Source organism: Antrostomus carolinensis, unplaced genomic scaffold (assembly GCF_000700745.2).
Source record: "Antrostomus carolinensis isolate BGI_N321 unplaced genomic scaffold, ASM70074v2 scaffold238, whole genome shotgun sequence".
NCBI classification, from domain to species: domain Eukaryota; kingdom Metazoa; phylum Chordata; class Aves; order Caprimulgiformes; family Caprimulgidae; genus Antrostomus; species Antrostomus carolinensis.
The window spans coordinates 107,175-127,992 of record NW_010332038.1 but is presented as its reverse complement, the minus strand read 5'-3'; the positions used below and the strand labels follow the sequence as shown (position 1 = coordinate 127,992).

Sequence of the window (20,818 nt, the reverse complement as noted above, 5' to 3'; positions counted from 1 at the left end):
AAACAACAAAAAAACCCCAAACCAAAACCAAACAAACAATTAAAAAAATCTTTTATCTTCCCAAATGAGTTTGAGCTCTGTCATGTTTAGTTCTGAGTTGGATGAGTTAGGACTTGGGTAGGAAGTTGCTTTAGATGCTGTTTTGTTGTTGTGATGTGTGTTGTGGTGGTTTTTCGTTTTCCTACTGCAGTGCCTCTTGGAGAATCTGGCAGTTGGCTGGAGTACCCTGGTGCTGCTGCTAAACCTCCCGTAGGACAGGGAAGAGGGTTTTGGGACAGGTTGTAGTTTAGGAACTCCCAAAACTGATCTTACAGAACTTCTTGGAGGAAAATTTCCCTTAGAAAACCCCAGAAATCTATGGGTCCATAATGGAACTTGCAAGGAAAAGATAAGTGTGATCCTACAGGGTGCAGAGCACTCTGGATCTGATGCTGCACAGTGCATGTGAGTTGCTTCATGAGATCAGTGCCTCGTTTTCAGTCACATCTATTGAGATTATTCACACATCAGCAAACATTGGTGTCATAGATGCTGGAATTCATCTTACTTAGTGCCATATTCACTCTGTGACACTGAAAAGAATAATAAATAATACAGATTCATTGTCACAAATGTGAGTAGATATGGTTGAGTTCACGCAGTTTGAGGAAGATTGTCTTCTTTTTTTACCTTGTCAGTTTTCAGTGCAGAATTACACTATTAAAGAATGAAGCATGAATATTGTCACAGGTTCCTGCAGATCGGAGCAGGAGGATAGATGGAAGAAAAATGGATTAGATGGAAAGTTTTATAAGGAAGAAAGGGAGCAGGTGTGATCTGCAATGAAATAAATTGTTCCAAGAATAAGTGTAGAGTGTAACATCATAAGGTTGGAAGAAGTCTACTTGAATCCTTGAAGTTGTAGAATCAATTGAGAGTTCTGTTTTGCCAAACTTGTGTTTTTTCTAACATGCAGTTTAGGTAGTTGGATCTATATACTTTATGTTTAGTTTAACTCTTCCATGAACTGAAGCTGCAGCAAAGACTGTAGTTGCCACCTGATTTTTCAGAAATTCCTTGCAACTCCTGCTTTAATTTCCATTGAAAGTACTGAGGAAGTAACAAATTTTATTCTCTTTAATAAAAGATTGCAAAGTTTCTGCAGACTTATCTTCTTCATTGAAAATATATGCTGTTGTTTGCCTACTAAGAAAGCTCCATTAGCCATTGTTTCTGAAAACTTTTATGTGTAATTTATGAGCAAAATTTGGCATCCTTTGAGATTTTTCTCTCCTTCGTTGCCACGGGATATTGCTTAACAATATGCTGAGTAATTTAATTAGGCAATAAAGTTTTAAATGCTTAAAAATGTAGTTTTAATTTTATTTCAGTCTTTCTGAACTTTTGGGAGTTTCTCACAAATTTTGAAGTGAGTGGTTTTTTTGTCACTCTATATAGAGGCTTTAAAATAGTACTGTTGAAGCAGCATTCAATTACAATTAATTTTCTACACTAGCATTTTTTCCTAACCTTTGTTTCCAGATTGGAAAAAAAAAAAAAATTAAAATTGAACTCAATGCTATGTAATAGTATAATGTCAAAAGGCTGTTTGCATACATCTGTTTGTTAATAGCAGCATGCTATTGTTCCAGGTTTTGGCAGATAAACACGGTAATGCCTTGTGGTTGAATGAAAGAGAGTGCTCCATTCAAAGGAGAAACCAAAAAGTTGTGGAGGAAGCACCGAGGTATGTATACAAGACTCTTGATGCAGCTTCATTGTTACTGAAAGCACTTTTGGAAAGCTGCTGATTTTATTCATTATACAGATGCAAGCAAATTTTATTCTATTAAAAACTACAAAGAAAATAAATGTTGAAGTTAGTCATTTGACTGTAATGCAGTTTTGATGTTGTACTTGAGGGTGTTATGATCTTGCTTCATGATGTCTTTCTGTAAGAAGAAAACAGACATCATGTTAATTTTTAATGATCTTGTATAAAATGTATATGGATCTTACCAATTAAATGTATGTAGTATATGAGATGGCTTTCTTAATATATCTGAGATTTTTCCTTTTCTTTGCCATTCAACTTTAGGATTTGAGTGTAAAATAAAATATGGAATAAGTATTCATACTACCACAGATACAGATATTTGACTGTGCTGTAGTAATTGTGAGAGAGCCAGATAATACTGGTTATTTCTATTTGAAATTGAACATGAAGTACTAAATGCTCTGTGCCACTTTAGTACCATTCATGGTAATAAACTGTAGGTATAGGTGTCCAGTAGCTCAGAAGTACTAAATGATCTTAATCCCACTGATTCCAAATGGAGCTGAAATACATTGCTGCTGTGCAAGGTCTGGCCTTGCTGTGCTTTCTATTGCATGGTGTTCATCAGAGAATATATGTAGAAAAAAGGGCAGAAGGAAGTTCTGTTTTCAGAAAACCAGACATAGGTATATCACTTCCCATGGGAATTCAGTGTGATGTGTTCACCAGCTGGGATGGATTTGCCATTATTTTATAGCACAGAACTATGTGATGCAACAATTTAGGATGTGAGGAAAATCACAACATTCAAGTGATGCTCATTTAGAGACAGCGTATAAGTTAATGCTGGGTCATAATTGTGGCACTGACACTGTTTATGATGTACATTATGAATTAAAACCCAAAGTTTAGTGGTTTTGTATCTTTAGATTTAATAAATGCTTAAGTAGCTCTTGTTCTGCCCCAGTAGTGCTTGTAGATATCTTGGAAGATTTATGCCTAAAGATCTTACTGTGTTTTTGTTTGTGAAATGTGAAGTGTTCAGGTCCCAATATAATGTGCATGTGTGTATCTGAGTACTTAAGAGAGTCTTTTGCCTCAGGAGTACAAATAAGGCACTGCCTGCCACTACTGCCTGCTCATTCTCCATGCCTGTGGTCAATTAAAGGTAGTGATGTCTTTCTCTCACCAGCCAGCTGTGATCAGAGTATTTTCCTTCATCAGAAATACCAGCCTTTTAACTTTCTTGGGCTTCTCTGTTGGAGTTGCCAGTAAGTTTTTTTTCATCCTCTCCTATAACTCTACAAATAGTGTGGACAAGTCAATAGCTTCCAAAATTTGGCACGAAAACTCTTCCTTCTTGTTGAATGTTTTAGACTCTGCCAGACTTTTGCTGACAGCCTTACAGACACTTGCAGTTGGCTGCAGAATCCATTTATTTACAAAGGGTTACAAGACTTGCAGATAAACAGGGCACTAACTTCTGTGGGACACCACAGAGACCCTAAAGCCTGATGTTAGCCCTTCCTGTGAATGCTGTTTCAGTTAGTCTTACTGATTAATGACTCCTGGAAACACCTTTTCTTGTATAGCTGGTAGAGGAAACATGAAATCCTCAGTAGTCCTTTTTTTCTTCTATTTTAAATGGTAGCTGCCATTAACAGTTCTCAGATTTGTTGAAGCTTGCTTTTTTTTTTTAACCTTTCATGAAGCCTATGAGAAAGGGATGCTATGGGCCAAGATGCTTATTTGTCCTTTCTACAATTTGGGGCTTTTGATTCTGGCCTCTTCTCAAGCCTCAGCAAAATTACTTTTTTTCCTATGATGGTGTTTTCCTGAGTATACTGAGTATCTAGTTTAAGAGACTGATTGTTGAGGGCTTTTTGGCTTTGAGAATAATCTCTATGATTTTCTTAAAGCTAAGCCTGCAGCTGTTGAACTTATCCTTACAGGATCATTTTGTGTTTGAATCTCCAGTTTTTCTTGGGAAGTTCAGTTTTTTTGTAAAAAATTTCTATCTTTTAAGGAGAGAAAGCTCTGATTGGATTACAGTATTCAAGGGAGCTCTGATGTTCGCAGTTGGTCAATCCTCTAGTTTCAAACAGGAGACCAACAAATTTTGCTCATACGCTTTTAACATAATCAGTTGCCCTACTCTCTGTTCTGGGAAGCACATGCAATAAGACACCTCTGATCATCACCTATTTTTTAGTTAGTGCTGGGCAATCTTAGTGCTATATGTCAAACCTCCAAGTGATTTACAGTTTCTTTGCTTCTGGCTTCGCACATCTGTGAGAGATGCTGTTGGCTTCTCATTTCGCCACAGAGGCTGAAATTTAAACAGATGAGTAACATTTAATAGTCTGTTGTTCCTTAATTCAGTTTTTGTTCTTCCTCTGCCCAAACTCTTCTCTGTTTGTTTTCAGGGACAGTTGCTATGAGACAGTGTACTTTGGCAAGAAAAAATGTGAGGGTGTGTTTTTATTTTCCTGTCTGCTGGAGTGGTTAATAAGAGATTCTTCTCCATGTGGAGAAACAAGGCCCATAAGGTTATCAAAATCAACTGATCCTTGAGAATCAATCTAATGTTAGAGATCAATGGAAAGGAAATATACAAGAGTCTTAGCTGACTTACCATTCAATAACTGAAGCTCAAAGGAGTGCTCTTAAACTTCAGTTTCATCTCCCTATCTCACAATTTCAGAACCTGTTAAAAGTTTTTTAAAGCACTTTAACTTTTGCATCACCACTTGGATGAAGGCACTTGGCTATCTGTACTATTTGATTCCCAAAGTTAAGATCTTGGAATGTTGTTACGGAGAAGTGCCATGCAAAGGTCCTTCTACTCACCATGATCATCCAGTGCTATCGAGATGAAACACTCTCCTACATAGAATACCATTTAGAATTATAGAATCTTTTAGGTTGGAAAGACCCTTAAGATAATCAGGTCTAACTGTAAATCTAACGCTGCCAAGTCCACCACTAAACCATGTCCCTAAGCAATATGTCTACCTTTCAGGTAGTTGTAGAGAGTGATAAAGTTTCCACTAAGCCTCATTTTCTCTAGACTAAACCCCAGTTCCCTCAGCTGCTCCTCATAAGACTTGTGCTCCAGACCCTTCACCAGTTTTTGTTGCTCTTTGGACATGCTCCAGCACCTCCATGTCTTTCTTGTAGTGAGGGGCTCAAAACTTGAACACAGTATTTGAGATACAATCTCTATTTATCATATCTCAGAATGCTGAGCTTCAGGACACTGGATATTAAACCTTCTCTCTAAATTTTCAGGCCTTTCCTGGACAAGTAATGCTGGAGCAGCACCCTGCCATTGTATTCTGTACTACCATGCAAGATCCATGTTAGCATCCACAGTGAGCAAGTCCTTAAAACTTGCTTCCTGCTTATTCTCCTTTGTTGTCTCTGCTTTTTTCCAGTGATTCCATGTCCTTTTGGTTAAACCTTGGCATCCAAGGCTTTCAGAATAAGGTGATTCTTACGACAGTCTCTCAACAATTTCCCAGAATTTCCCCGAGTTTCATCTCAGTCAGGAAATAGTGTTTATTATGTTTTTTTCTTTCTAGCTGCATGCATTCAGAGTTGATATTAGTTTATCTATTCTAGATGTTAGCTTTGCAGTGTCTTTTTAAATTGAAAAACGTTCTTTCAGTTTAGTTCAAAGGACAAAAATGTTTCTTTCTATATCTGCCTGTGACAGAAGGATCTAAGAGGCAGGAGATTTAAAAGGGAGGCTATTTTACCAGTAAGTGACCACATTAGAATGCAAGGGAAATAGTTAAACTGTTTTTGTGACCTTTTTTGCATGCTTCACTGTTAGCTCCTCACAGGAATGTTTCTGTTGTTGGAACGTGCACAGACAGCAACTTCTTTCACTTTCTCCAAGCCCTAAACTCTCTCTTGGAAGATCTCAGTATGATGCCAAGTACTTCAGGATCATATTCCAGATTAGCTACCAAGCTGCTTCTTGAAGCCACTGACAATTTGAATGAATGTGTGTAGGCAAGAACTTAGCAGGAAGGTAATGTTATTGAACTAGATTCTATGTACAAGTTCTTGAAGTTGTGCTGTCTGTATGTATATTAGACTCCATGTTTCTTATATCTCTGTCTGGAAGTCCTTGAATGATTTGGGGTTAAGAGAAACAGTGAGCCTGTTCTGTTTATGACTCTGTGCATAATTCATAGGTGGGCACAGTTTAGATGTGAGGGCAAAACTGTGTTCTGAAATACTTCAGCATATTTATTCCTGCGTTGTGGTAGTACCTAACAGATACCTCAAAGGAGAATGGTTTTTATTGGTAAGTAATTTTTCTAAACAAACAGTATGCCTAACTGTTTGCTAAAAGCAGGTAAGCTGACCTTGACATTTAGAAAATTAAGGTACTATTCTCTCCCAGTGTAGTGGTATCTTCAGAGGAAGGGTAAATGTTATTGATGTGTTGTGTGTTTTGTTGTGGGTTTTTTTTTTTTGTCTAAGCTGAGCAGTAAATTTCCATTGACAGTATAGCTTTTCAAAATCTCCACCTTATCTGTGAGTGAAGGTGATGGAGATATTTTGGGAAACATTATCTGGTGAACTAGAAGTGGAGAGGTAACATCTTGCCCATGTGGTCATCTCTCTGGATGTAGAAACAATGGAACAAACCAACTGTATTGTCTTTGATCAACTTTACAATAGCTTGAAGAAGGTCTTACAAGTGAAATGACAGATCTGATCTTATTTTTTTCTTTTTGGTGCTTTTATCTTCTGAATCCTTTTTATTTTGCAGCCTTCATGCTGCCATAGGAGCTATTTGGTTGAAAGAATAACAGGTATATGTGTGAGAAAAAGATTTGAAGTCAGGTTTAAAATGCTGTGTTTTCAAGTGATGCCTAATTAGATTGGAGAAGAGTTATTTCAGTTGTAAAAGGTGCATTGTTAAAGGGAGAAACAATGTTTGCAAAAGGTAAAGCAGCAGAGGGGAATAGGAAAACTTTGGTTAATTAACCTAGCTAATTACAGGGATGATCCAGTCATTTTAGACCATTAAGCTTAACCACGTGTCAGAGATCAAGTTTAGCAGTATGACACCTCTGTTCCATTCTTTGGCTACAGCAGGAGGTGAACAGAGATCTCAGACCTACATTTAACAAATGTAGGGAAGACACCACTGTAATAAGGGGGAGTAACTGTCTTTCATCTATATGAGAAGTAATAATGGTTATTCTAGAAATAAAGTATGAAGCCAATATTGAAAAGGTTCTGTTCTTCATAAGCCAGTCATTGACCTTTCATGATCAAAGCCCTGCAGAAACCCCAAACTGAATTATAGATTGTTGATTTTGTGTAATGTATTATCCTTTTTTTGAATTGGAAAAAAAAAGAAACTCTTTTACATTACCAGTGCCTATTTTTGATGGGTATGACAGTTTTGCACATCTTCTGTTTTTTACTTTGATCTTTTGTAGGATCTGATAACTTTCTTGGGATCAGACTTGACTTCCTTTTCCTGTTGATCTCCTTGTTTGCCAAGAAAGAAATTTTTTTCCTGAATTCTGAAAATGCTTGCCCTACTGTTCATCAGAATCTGCCCATGTGGGCACTGGAAGGACAGAAGTGCTAAGTAGCACTTTTCCTATGAAGAAGAGGATTCCATTGTCTTCCAGTTTGCCTAGATACTTAATCACTTTTTGTGTGATGTTATATGGTTTGTTGTGGCAGAAATCTCTAGCTCTTCTGTGAGCTCAGGTCTTGGTGAAAAACCCCGTAGTAAGTACTGAAAGTCCTGACCCAGCGCTGGCTTCCGTCTGAGTGCACTCCTACGCCCCAGATGGAGCTTCACTGGCTTTGATGTGGCCACTTGAGATATGTGGAGGTTCCTGATTGCTCCTTTGCAGAATTAGAACCCACTGTTGAGGACACTTCAAGAAATACGTAACATTTGGTATTTTTGTTTTGAATGGTAACTTAAGGGTAGGGTAGAAATGACTTCTTATGCCCTTAAAAAAGTACTTTTAAAGTGATTGCTGAGTTATGTACCTAACGTAAGTGAGCACAGAAGTATAAGTGTGTTTATAAGCTTGTATAAGATGAAGAGCTACGTGTTGTCTTTCACTGAAGGTCAGTGTGTCAGGGTGAGGGGCAACCAGTTTCACAGGTTTGATGGAAAGCCACAGAAATTTCTTAAGCTCTAAATTGAAAATCTGCATAGGTTAATCTAAATCTAAATTTGCAGTATGGAGGAGTGTAACAAGCAGAATATATACCTTTGAGTCTTTCAGTTTACTGGACCAGTTGGAGTGGCATGTTGCTCTCCTAGAAAGAGAAGGCTTGGTATTCAGGCAGTATTCACAGTGGGTCCCAAGGTGGTACCTGAGCTGCTCTTTGGGTGCCCTTGAATGTGTCCAGGATTTCTGGAAAGGAATGAATTACAATTAACACAGATAACTAGTCTTGAACTTACAAGTAAAGCTGAGAGGAAATACTGGATATGAAAGTTTAAGTCACTATATTGTTGATGATACTTTAGTTAAATCCTATGAATGCCCAAATTTTTTTCTTTGCAATCTCAGATAAGAAGCCAGAACAAAGAATTAATTAATTTCCAAAGCTTCTTTATTGCATAGAATATCAATGAAATGGCCATGCTGTTTTAATTCAGAGTCAGAAAACAAATTCCCCTTAGACCTCCTGTCTTGTGTTTTGGTGTTCATATTTCCATTGGATGGATTTTTTAGTTAGCTTTTTTGCAAATGGACATACCTTCTAAAAATGTCATGGATTTGTATGTATTTATTTACATTTAACTTGCTTTATTATGGATCTCAGTGTTCTAAAAAAGTTGTTCTGTTTTATATTTTACAGAATACTGTTGTTTATCCTGAATTTCCTGTATGTTAGCAGTAGCTGCGAAGCATGCAGCATATCTGTTTCAGAGCAATAAAAATGTAAAGGCATACATTTGACAGTCTTGACGTGTTTTCGTAACTTAAATAATGCTGTCCTCTTTTGGCAGTAGTTTAAGCAGAAGATGAAATGATTTAAGTATTCATTTTTGTTACCTAAAGAAAGGCACTGTTTCTGTATTGTAGTACTTTTCTAGACCCTGAAACTCGAAGAGCAATGGGAGAACAAGCAGTAGCTCTTGCCAAAGCAGTAAAATATTCTTCTGCTGGAACAGTAGAATTCCTTGTGGACTCCAGTAAGAATTTCTACTTCTTGGAAATGAATACTAGACTTCAGGTAAGAAAAACGGCTCTGCTAATGAATAACATTCAGAAAATGTTATTTAAAAAAACAGAATATAACCTCTTTCCATACTTAGGGGTCTGCTCCTGCAAAGACATACACATAACTAACTTGACGCGCGTGAAAACTTCCCACTGAACTTAAAAGATCTGCTCACTTAAATAAGCCTACACATACAAGACTTTGCAGCAGTGAGCCCTTGCACAGCACTCAAGTAAGCATTCGGAGCTTTTGCTCTTTGTTACACTTGACCTAAAGACCTTGCAAGAGGTCAGTGTTAAGTGCCACCATGAGTTCCCAGTAAGTGGCTAGCCACTGTGCTCTGATGCTTTTCCACACTGATCCCTGAAGTTTTTTTTTATTTTTTGTACTTTGATGATCGCTTGCTGAGTTTCTCTAGGAGGGTAGTTAACACTATGTGTATATCAGTGATAAACCCACTAGCAATCTGCATATAATTGAAATTGTGACTGGAATCTGACAGTGTAAAAAGCAGGCTGACATGGTGTAGGATTTTTATAACAACTCACGTAGTCAATAATAGATGTTGTAATGTAAACTGCAAATGAATGGACAGTGTTTTAAGGAAAAGCTCCTCTACCTGTTATTTGACTGTTATAATGCATTTCTGGTCATAATATAAGAAAACAGGCACATAACTTAAAGTCTGAATATCATTCTCAAAGCTGAGAAGAAAGTTCAACTTGTAAGCAGGTAAATACCGTCATCTTTATCCTCCTTTTCTCACTTTGTTAAATGATTCCAGGAAGATTGAAGTGTGGAATCAATCAATAGTGATTAGCTACTGACTCTGTTTTAGGTACATTTCATTAGGGCTGTGTCCTGCCTGCTGCTTGTACATGTAGGCAGTGATGGAGCATAAAGAGATCTTGTAATTCTGACATTTTTGCATGACTTTGTATAACTACTAAGTAAATTTATGCTTTGGGTGAAGCAGTGAGAGAGGACTTGGGGTGCGAGGGAGGAATGGGGGTGTTGCAATCTTCCCCTGTACTAAGGGAAGACGGCTGGTAAAATTCACCTTGCCTTGCAGGGCAGCAGTGTTTTTGCAGTTAGTCATGACAGTTGTACTTCACGTGCTTTTGCTACAAGCTTGCTAGGCACAATCTGGTCTACCTTAGAAGTCAGTTAGAGGGCGGTGATTAATGGCAATGTATAGCTTATTAAAATATTATGAAGATTTTTTTCTCTTTGGTCATATTCTTTATACTTTTGCCAATCTTGAGGGAATGCTTTTTAGTGACCCTCCGTGTTCTTGTTTATGTAGAAGAAAATTTATGGTTTTCTACATAACCTACCGAAAATTCAAAATCACCTTCTTGCTGTAGTATATTATTGTCCATCAATTCCTGAATGGAGTTAGCAATGGAGTATCCTTGGACTTGATTCTTGTTGCAATTTGTTTTTAAGATGTTGTCTTTGCATTGTGGTGTCTTCCCCTCACAATGCATGTGTTGGAAGTCCCAAACCTCTTTAATTGTGGAGGTCTCCACATAAGCAGTAAGAAAGCTTTCACAATTCCATCTTTAAGGACTTTAAAGACTCCTTCTGAAATATAGCCCAAGCTGTTTGACAATCCCCTATAATAGCAGATTCATTCTTTCCAACTCTTAAAGAAATTTACTAATCTTAAATTACAATACTTGTGTAGATATTCTCTAATTCTTCTATCCTGACTGTGTATTGTCTCTAGCCTTTCAGCTTGAGGCCGGAGCGTACTAATTTTCTCTGATTCTTCCCCAGGCTTACCCGGTTGATCTGTCACTTCTCCCAGGTCTCAAGCTTTACTTTCTGTTCAGCTCATGGTTACACAACTAACATCTTGTTCTTGCTCACTTTTATTAAGAGCCAAGCATAGAAACTGTAATGAAGCTTGTCCAGATTTAATTTAAGAACCAGGGGAGTCTCTAGATGTCCCTGTGTTGCTTTAGCCTTTTCCTTTTGCAACTCCTAACTGTGAACAGTGGTTAACAGGCTCACTTGCCCAGTTTTTGCTGAATGCTCTACAGCTGGAAGAACTTGCCTAAATGATCGACAACTGATCCATAAATGATGCTCCTAAAGGTCTTTGTTACAGACACAGCTACCTGTCAGCATAATCAGAATGTGTCTGCTAAATTATGGAATTTCCTGTGTCTGTTTTAACAATTCAGCAATCTCTAATCAGATCACTGAAGCCTTTCAAATTTAGGTACAGACTTCAGAATGCGCTTGTGTAAAGCTAATTGAACTATGTCCAATACTTTGCTGGCTGATTTTCCCCCTCCCTCTTTGGTGTATCTGTCAGATATCTTCAGTGTGTTTTATGAATTATTTTGCAGTAATTGAGAGTTGTATTAGTTGGTTGTCTCTTTGGGGACCTCTTTGGGGATATACCTTTTCTGCTATACAGGTCTGCAAAGAAGTATGAGTAACACCTTATAGGGAAGCTTATATTTTATTTAATTTTTGTTTCAAGTGTTGCTGCAATATAATATGAGGTTGAAAAGTGAAAAAAGTTGGTGAATCAGCTCCTTTGTGGCTCTTGTATGCTACACAAATCTGTTACAGATGTTTCACTCCCTCCAGGTGATTCAGCTAGGATGATTTATTCTTTGTTATTGGCAATACTTTTTGTTGTATCTGCTGCACTGCCATCTTTCAGAGGCTAGCTGAGAAGTATGAGACAAGAGACTGGATAATTACATGGCAAAGCTAGTTATTCTTGCTTTTCACAAGAAAACGTAGAAATGGCTGGCCTAGTGGCTACAAGAGAACTTCTGTATGTTGTCATTTAGGGCACTTCTGGAAGAGTTTTCAGGTAGCCTTCCACTGTTAGGATTGTGGAGGCAGACAGGATGTTTAATATCTGATTCTTTATAGCTGTTCACGCTGCAGTGTGCTTTGGTGTTACCTAGTTGTCATCAACCTAATCAAAGGCAGTCATAGTCCAAAATAGCCAAACAAGAGCTTTGAAATAAAGAAAAAGTTTCTGACCCCTTAGGCTGATAGCCTTTCTGACTTTCAAACTGTGTCAAAAATCTCCTTATCATACTAACATCAGAAATGTTGGCTTTCACCAGAAAAATTTTGTCTGCTTTTCACTGGAAGATTAGAAATGTTGTTCTTTGGCTTTATAGGGAGAGAGTCTACAGCCTGTAAATAAATGAGTATCTGTTAATAGATGGGTGTGTGGTGTGGCTAAGCTTCTTACATGTGAATCAATAGGTGACAGCAAAGGGAAGATATATTCTAGAAGTTTGTAGTACCTTGAAATGAGAAATGTCTCTCACTGGCTTGAGGAGAACTGAGAAAAGTGCAATGAGCAGTGTGAAGAGAGCACTTGCTCTGAATGAGGTTTGTACCTCTGTCTCAGGTCTGCTCCCAACCTTCTGCCTCTTCCACACATTGTGCAATTTAAATAACGAATGAGATTTCTCTTCCTCCACAAAACATGACCAAATTCGCTTAGATTGAAATCTTATTGAAAATATCATTTGTATAGACTGGATTCAGCACAGTGGAGTTTAGAAATGTGGTAATTTGAGTAGCAGTGTCTTTTCTCCCCATGTGAGAGTTTGATTATTTTTGTCATAACTTTTTTAGGGATTAAAAGTTAACTTTGGCGTGTTTGTAAGAGACTTATTGGAAGCGAATGGCCTATCTGTAAGCTTTTATTTTACAGATAATTGGAGAGAGAGTATTTGTTTTATGTAAATGTTTTCAAGTTCTTTTAAAGTAACTTGATTCTAAGGTATAAGATGAATGTAAATAAACTTCCATACACCCATAAAACATTACTCAGTGTTGAGATTTTTGTTCATCTCCTTACATGTTTTAATCAGATTTTACTGACCTCTGGAAAATGATGTATTCCAGACCTTTGTCTTTCTACAAAACTGGCTCTTGTATAAAAGACAGAGGAAGAATTTTTACATGCAACATGTCTCTATCTGGCTTTTCTACTGTTTGTCCACTCATGAAAGTATAAAAAACCTAGTTGTGAAATGTCTAGAAGTATGTAGAACTCCTGTTGGTGGTTGTCTGGACCTCCACTGCTTAAAAACTGCTGGTTCTAACAGTCTCTTAATGGTGTCTGTGTTCGGTTGCACATCATTAGGCAGCACCTGCTACACGTTTGCTCAGTGAAGGAGAGAAGTGCTGGAAAAAATTGCAGCTCCACTATGTAAACAGTAGCAATAAAATATAAATAGCAAAGTGATGAGCTGAGTCTGGGTTGCCAGCTAAAACCACAGAGAGGTGGTGACTTTGGTATCCGTAGCAGACCCATGGGATGGCAAGAGGTGGTTTTGTTGTCTTGGTGTGTGTAACTGCCTGGAGGATGAATTGATAGGTGGGCAGGAGCATGGGAGCAGTGAAAGGGGTTGTCAGGAGTTAGAGGAGTAGATTTCTACAAAGTCTGAATGGTGGGATTGCAAAGTAAAGTCTCAAGCAACTGTTTCTGCTGTTTGCTGAGACTCTTCATATTTCTTAATACTGGAATCTTGTTTTACTGTGACACTTTGCTTCAGTCATTTTAAATAGGCTAACGAACAGTGTCAGATGGTAAAGACTTTCAATTGCTGCTAACCTGGGCTGAATTTGAACTACTGACCTAAAGGTGAAAGGTCTCTTATCCCATTACCAGTCCCCTAAGCCCACCAGAATCCATTCTGCACACAGTTTATACCAGCTGTTCATGGCCATTTTTAGAACCGAAAGAAAAGGTGATTTTGCTGCCAAACAACACTTCTTCACACAAGAGGGTCAGCCGACAACAGTTAACCAGATTTTTGCCACATTCTTGCCTCCTAATGCAACTTCCATTATGTAGCTACTGGTTGTCTGCTTTTCAGGCTTCCCAAAAGAACTACAGAAAAGCATTGCTAATTGTTGTTGACAGAAGAGAACGACATTGTTTGTGTAAGTCATTGAATCTGAAAGATGCCATTAACAGTGCTGCCAGGGCATGGAGTGATATCTTGGAGACAACATTACCACATAACTATCTTAGAATACTATTAGAAAAGTAGAAAAAAAAGGAGGCTTCCCTCCATTTTTAATAAGTAGAGAAACAAAAGGTCGTTCTTCAAAGGGTACATTAGTTTCTTTCCTTTGTTGAATTTGATGTAAAGAAAACCCAAGAATGGCTGCACTGTGACCAGAGCCACCTTGAACGATGTACTCTGAGAGGGCTTTAATAGTGCTGCTAAATATAGTGAAAGCAGGAGTTGTATCTTTAGGAAAGAAAACGTACTTTTTGTGGGTGCAAGTTTCTTTATTTTCTTATGTGGAGTATGTAGTGGAAAGTAAATTGTGTCAAATTACTGAATTGAGAGGTTTTTTGCAGTGCAGGATGTTAAAAAAAGCTATGTTGAAATTGTGAGTTAAATAACTTGCTGCTATTAAGTATGTGCTGTTTGTTTAAAACACAGAAAAGACAGATTCAACATTAATAGGCTAGATAAGGAGTTTCTTACCCATGTCTGTCCAGTACAATATAGAAACGAATCCTTGCAAAGAAAAAGTTGACAAAACTAAATCAATGATTATCGAAAGGTAACTTTGAGGGAGTAGATTACAATTTTTTCCAAGTTGTGCTGTTGGTACCAAATGTCTGTGCGTTAGTTTTTATTTCTGCAACATCTTACTTGGGAAACAATAAAAGAAGTCTACCTGAGCATCTTAGTTATGGAAATTTTTGTAGTTCTGGTTGCACCAAGTTCTTCAATCATGTACTAATAAATTGGAAAATAAGTAGCAACTCCTATTACATACTATGTCTATAGAAAAGGACAACACAGGAGACTGCCTGTTATGTGTTCCCCTGTGCTTTCTGTTCATTCTGTACGTTAATCCAAACATTATCTGTTCTCCAGCAGCCTTTCTGAAAATCTGTTTTTTTACCGTATGCCCCCAAACTGTATATACATGGCTGTTGTGAGCTACTTTGTGGACAGAAGATGTGACCCCAGAGTGCTCCTGCTCATAGTAGTCAGGAAGCTGGCATGCCTGAAGAGCAGAACATGTGTGCACCTTTGTTGCTGTTCAGTTCTCTGAAATAGAAACCAGGCTTACTGAAATAAAGGGGCTGAGGAGCATCTGTAAGTTAATGGGTTTGGGTCAATTGATACTGGATTTGGCTGCCACAGAAAAGCCCATGGGATTCCAGGTGAATCATGTTTCCTGGAAACTGAGGTGTGTGTTGAAAGTTAGTTTTGAGATTATTTATTTGAATGTAAAGGAGTATATAACACCAACTAGGGACTTACAGTAGTAGGGGTGACATAGGCTGTAGTTTTAAGTCTACTGGAATTTAGATGTTTTTGGCTGCTGCTGTCTACTTGCATGTTCCAGCTGGTGTGTGAATAACTTGATGCCTTAAGTACAGAGGGGCAAGAGAGCAATCTGTGAGAGTATCCAGGAGTGTTTGCTCTTAGATTTGAATACCTTGATGGTCTTGAGAAAAATGTGTACTGTAATTATTCCCTTGAATTTAAGGGGAGCAGTCATTGCTAATTTAACTCTTAGCTCCAACTGTTCATAAAAATTGCATGACTATTTCTGTAGCTGTGGATGAACCCCAGTATGGTAAAGCTTTAAGACCCTTGGCAGTCACAGAACAGAAGGAGAGTTAACAGCTTTGCCATACTGTTTTGGGGACAGATACTAACTGGCTGTGATGTTACAGGTTCCCTTAGCTCTTCTGTACCTGCTTAACCATCTATATGTTGGGTCTTAATTATTATTTTATTAGAGGCTTTGCCAGCAGTGTTGCTTGCAGTATAAACTGAAAGAGGTTAGGGAAGCAAAATGACTTTTAATGTTCACAGGGAAGCTGATTGCTGTGAAGTGTCTGAAGAAGAGCAGATGCAGTATGAATCACAGAATTGCAGGGGTTGGAAGGGAACCTCAGGAGATCGTCTAGTGCAACCCCCCTGCCAAAGCAGATTCCCTACAACAGGTTGCACAGGAAAGCATCCAGGTGGGTTTTGAACATCTCCAGAGAAGGAGATTCCACAACCTCTCTGGGCAGCCTGTTCCAGTGCTCCATCATCCTCACAGGAAAGCACTTTCCCTTCATCCTGTATGGGTGTTGCTGGCCATAAGAGCTACAGCTCTGTGGACTTGAAAGCAGGAACATAAGTGGCATTTTTCAGAGAAAGATGTGTGTGGATTGCAGGAAGTGGGGAATAAGACTTTTTAAAGGTAGTATGTGTTGTGCTTAAGTAATTTATTATACATTGTTTATAACCAGACTTGGTATATGTAAAGGAACTGGTAGTAAAGGTGATACTTTCAGCAGCTAACTAATTAAGAGTTATTACTGATCAATTTTTCTGCTTGTCCTGTTGAGAATAAGGTACAGCTGCCTTGATATAGCTGTGGTCTGTAGGTTGCTTGCTGCAGACATGTCTGGTTTTGCCCTTTGTGTAAGGACAGAGATAATGTGTGAATTTACCCACTATCATATAACCATACGGCTGTTGGCTCTTGCCTTATTGACTGGGGCTTCACTGGCAAGATCTTGGATCAACTGACTACAAAAATCTTAAGTATGGCCCAAAGCCAGAAGAGTTTAACAATTGAGTATGATTTGGCTCTGTGAGCATCCTTGCATTCACTTATTTAAAAATTTAATCCTTGACTTTACTAGCTGTTTATGGATGTTAAGACTGTTGATGGAGAAGAGGTATAGCTTAAACTTAATAGAAGAAACTACAACAGGCAGGCAAAACAAGTGACACCTGAAGTAGAAGGCTGAACAGAGTAAAATGTTTAAAGCCTAGCTTTTAATAGTGATTTTAGAATAGGTACAACAGTTACCTTAATCATATAGCTGTGACAATTATTCTAGAGCTTTTGTAAGAAGGGAGTGATGATGCCTGTATTTTCTTTTTTCTGGAGGGGAAGGAGGAGAGAGGTCTAACTTCTTCACTTCTACCCCCATCCTTCCTTGCTTTGTTTGTAAAGATTAGAGCTTTAATTTCAGATGCTGCATGTATCTCTGTGGATGGATTCTTGCACCTCCAGAATCTCATTGCAGGGTGCTTGTTGAACCAGGATATGGCATTACTGCTTTGTAAATGCTCTTTTGTACATATGCTGAGGTATATTCCATATAATGCTAAAAATACTGACCTTCTCCTGCACCTCCCCTTGTCAAAAGAAAACTACAAATGCTAAAACAAGTGCGATTTGAGCTGTGCACTTCACTGCAATGCTAAAGTTACAAATAAGTCAATTACGATTTCAGGGTTAAAATTTTCTGCCCCATTTTGGTGATCTGATCTTTCATATATGCTAAAATGCATTTTAAATGTATTTGGTACCCCAGGATTAGTGATATGATTGGTACTGTCTACATTATGCCTAAACAGCACTAGTTGAAGCACAGTCCTAAAAGAAAGCAGAACAACTTCTCCCCACCCCCCAAAAACTCCTCAAAAAATTTTCCTCATCATATTTGCTGAATGCTGTTTTGTGTGCAGACACAAAGGGAGTATTTTGAAGAAACAGAAGAAAATATTGACCAAGTCAAAGATCTGTATTGAAGAATGGATTAAATAAATGTTTGTGAGTTATAAGAACCAAACAACAAAAATATTTTTCTTTCCAGAAACATTCCATCCTATTTTGATCATCAACAATAAAACGGAAAACAACAATGAAGCTATTGAAACTGGAATGCCAATTGCAATCCAAGAAAAATGACAGTATAACTAAATAATGCAAAAGTCTCTGTAAAAAAAAAAAAAAAAAAACCAAACAAACCACAAATGTGTATTAATTATCTGGAACATTAGAATGCCAAACGTATTCTAACTCTAAGGTAATTTTTTACAACTTAAGTTCCAAAATAAGCTATTAAGTTATGTTGTCCAAATATGAATGTGTGATAAGTAACTTCCTGTTAAAACTGAAGGAGTTTTAATAGAAACTTAGTCTTCATAGAAATTGAATTGCTTCAATTTAGCACTGCAGGATGGACACTGAGATGTTTCATAGATTCTCCAAATACTGTTATTAAGCTTGACATACTGGAGAATATCATGTGTTAGGTAGAATCAAGATTGAATCCCAAAGGTACATCCTTAAACTGTATAATCAGATTCCCATTTCAATGTCACTTTTATCCTTCAAAGACTAGGTGCTTGTTTCAGTGATGATTTGTCATTAAAATTATGTCAAAACGTCTTAAAATGTTGAAACTCTAAACAAACTCGCAGCACACACAGGGCTAATTATGGATGCCATCTGTTTATTTTTACAAAGTTTTTTTCTTAAAGACCAAAGCCTCTTCTTGTTCTAGTAAGCTGGAAGATTATTGTAATGACTAAATGTTTTCCTTAGTACTAGAGTAGTTGAAGGAAGAAAGGCAAGTGGTTTGGGCACTGACCTTTTACTGTGGCACAAAATGTACATAGTATGACACCTTATAATAGAGAAACTGTTGTGAAATGCTTTTTTGTAAGGTATTTTGGCCCTTGGAATACAAACATTTGATAGCAAAAATGGCAGTTCTGCAATAATTTCTATATGGGAAGTCTTACAGCTGTGTCTGGATGAGGAACATGCTTTTAGTATGCCTTTTACTTCAACTATATTGTGTGCCCTCCTGTCTTTAGGTGCTTTTTTGCTCTACTGTGTCTAGTTAAAAGGTTTTTTTAAAGTTAATAAACGTGTCCATTTACATCCCTGTTTCAAGGAAAAAGCGTGTATGTGCATATGCGCACACATGTGTGCATGCTTGTACGCACATGCCGGGGTTAGTGTGAACGACGGGTATTCCCATGGCAGCAGCATCCGAAGCCGTTAGCAGCAATTTGCTGAGAGTGCAGAGTGACTCTGCTGGTCCAGCCCAGCTATTGTGCATGCTAAGCACTAAACTGATAAGTCTGGAGGGGGGAAAAAAATTGAAGGATCCATCTGCTCATTTCTGCTACACTGCGCTGATGCAAGATTACGCTAATCTGGTTGCTTGTCAGGACAGGTTAGTGAAAGCAGGCGAATGAGTGAGATTTAGGGTAGGCTAGTTCTATGGAAAATTGTAAGCGGCTCCTGTATGTGCCATGTTAAGTGTAGCAGAATGGGTTGATTATCAGCTACTTTGAGATTTTCAGTTAAAATATATTTATGGCTACAGTATGAGTCTCTTGAAAACCAAATTGAATGAGAAAAGCTTCTGAACAAAGAAAAATTAACTCGTCATCACCAGGTGCATTTGAATTTGTAAAATAAATGATGGGGGGGGAGGAAAAACCCCACACCTCTGCACTCTGCAAAACCCCAAACCTTCCTAGGTGTTCTCTAGAGTTTTCCTTTTGTATGCTGCTCCTAGTTATTGTAATCTGATAATTATTTGACTTTATGGGGTTTCCCTGCAAAGAAGGTTGTTGCTGGAGTTTGTCAAGTAGAAATTTTTTGTGGGAAAAAGACCAAGATGGAAATGTATTCTTTGACCATTCTTTGACTGGTCTGATTTCTTGTTTACCTGTGTTTGTTTATGGAGGGTGATTGGTTTTGTTTTGGTTGTTTGTTACCTACTGACTGACAGTTCTTGACCTTGCAGGTTGAACATCCCGTCACAGAATGCATTACTGGCCTGGACTTAGTCCAAGAAATGATCCGTGTTGCTAAGGGTTACCCTCTCAGGCACAAACAGGCTGATATTCCCATCAACGGCTGGGCGGTTGAATGTCGAGTTTATGCTGAGGTAAATGAGTGGTAATGGGGAGGGGAGGGTAGGTGGTTGAATTGTGAAGTAATAATACTCAGGTGTGAATAGATGCCAAGGTGAAGTCAAGGAATATCATATGAAATTCATGAATTGGAGTATGTAACACAAAGGATTAATGAGCTTTTGTACAATTGTAGATTTTTTTAAAAATTCAAATACATTAGTTTCAACATACTTTTTTTCTGAAAATCAAAATTAAAAGTGGTAAAAGAGGTAGTTCAGGTTTATTTCTAAGGACATTTGCTATATGTTTTGTTCACATTTAATGATGTAGTGCTAGAGTTAATTGCTTCAGTTAACCAGTGTTTCCAGGTTTCTTAACTGGTGTACTTGCAACTTGTCTTAAAAAGACAGTTGAAATTCAATGGCAAACAAAATCTTTCTTGTTGTACTAAAACATTTTAATAGGTTGCTGAAAAAGCAAGTTACATATCTTCTGAAACTACAGTTTACAAGACACACTTTCAAAGTGCACTCCAAGACAATAACATTGTAATTACAGTATGACTCTCTATCTCACCTTAATAAAGCTTACTAAAATATAAAACCCATTTTCAAGCATGGTTAGGACATTTCAAGGTAACATCTTTTTGCTGTCATTTTGATACATGAAAATCAAGATTTGCTAATTAAAAAATGATACTTTGCTTCCCTCATTTTGTTTGAGGAACGAAACTGTGTTACTGTGTTTTTCAAAAATAGTTCAGCACCTTGAGATTTTTTTTTTCCTTTGCTCTTAACCATTGTGAGTCTTGTGGCACAGGGCATCATACTTCATGTTGTTTTTTCTTTCTCTTCATGACATGCACATAATCTTTAACATACTCTACTGCTTACAAATTATAAGCACTGTTTTGATAAAGAATAAATATACGCCCTGTGATTGGCATGGAAGCTATTCTGAGTATGAGTAGACTTTACCCTGGAGGACCTGATGGTTGGGCGCTTTTTCTTTTTTCTTTTTGGGTTTTTTATTTTGTTTGTTCAATGGAGATTCCTTCACATTCGTATGTAATGGATCCAACTGCTTTCCCATCAGTTTGGTTATTCCGTAGGCCATATATTTCTTTGCT

General features: G+C 37.7%; 1 protein-coding gene across 1 annotated transcript in view; it reads left to right on the top strand.

Moving 5' to 3' along the window:
- LOC104529133 (propionyl-CoA carboxylase alpha chain, mitochondrial) overlaps positions 1-20,818 on the top strand; it is a gene marked incomplete at both ends in the record, with an annotated part of 179,698 nt that overhangs the window by 57,457 nt on the left and 101,423 nt on the right. The window contains 3 exons of the mRNA XM_010173337.2: positions 1,632-1,726; positions 8,848-8,998; positions 19,578-19,721. Of these exons, the coding sequence (XP_010171639.2) occupies positions 1,632-1,726; positions 8,848-8,998; positions 19,578-19,721 (390 nt within the window). The remainder of the gene's footprint in view (positions 1-1,631; positions 1,727-8,847; positions 8,999-19,577; positions 19,722-20,818) is intronic.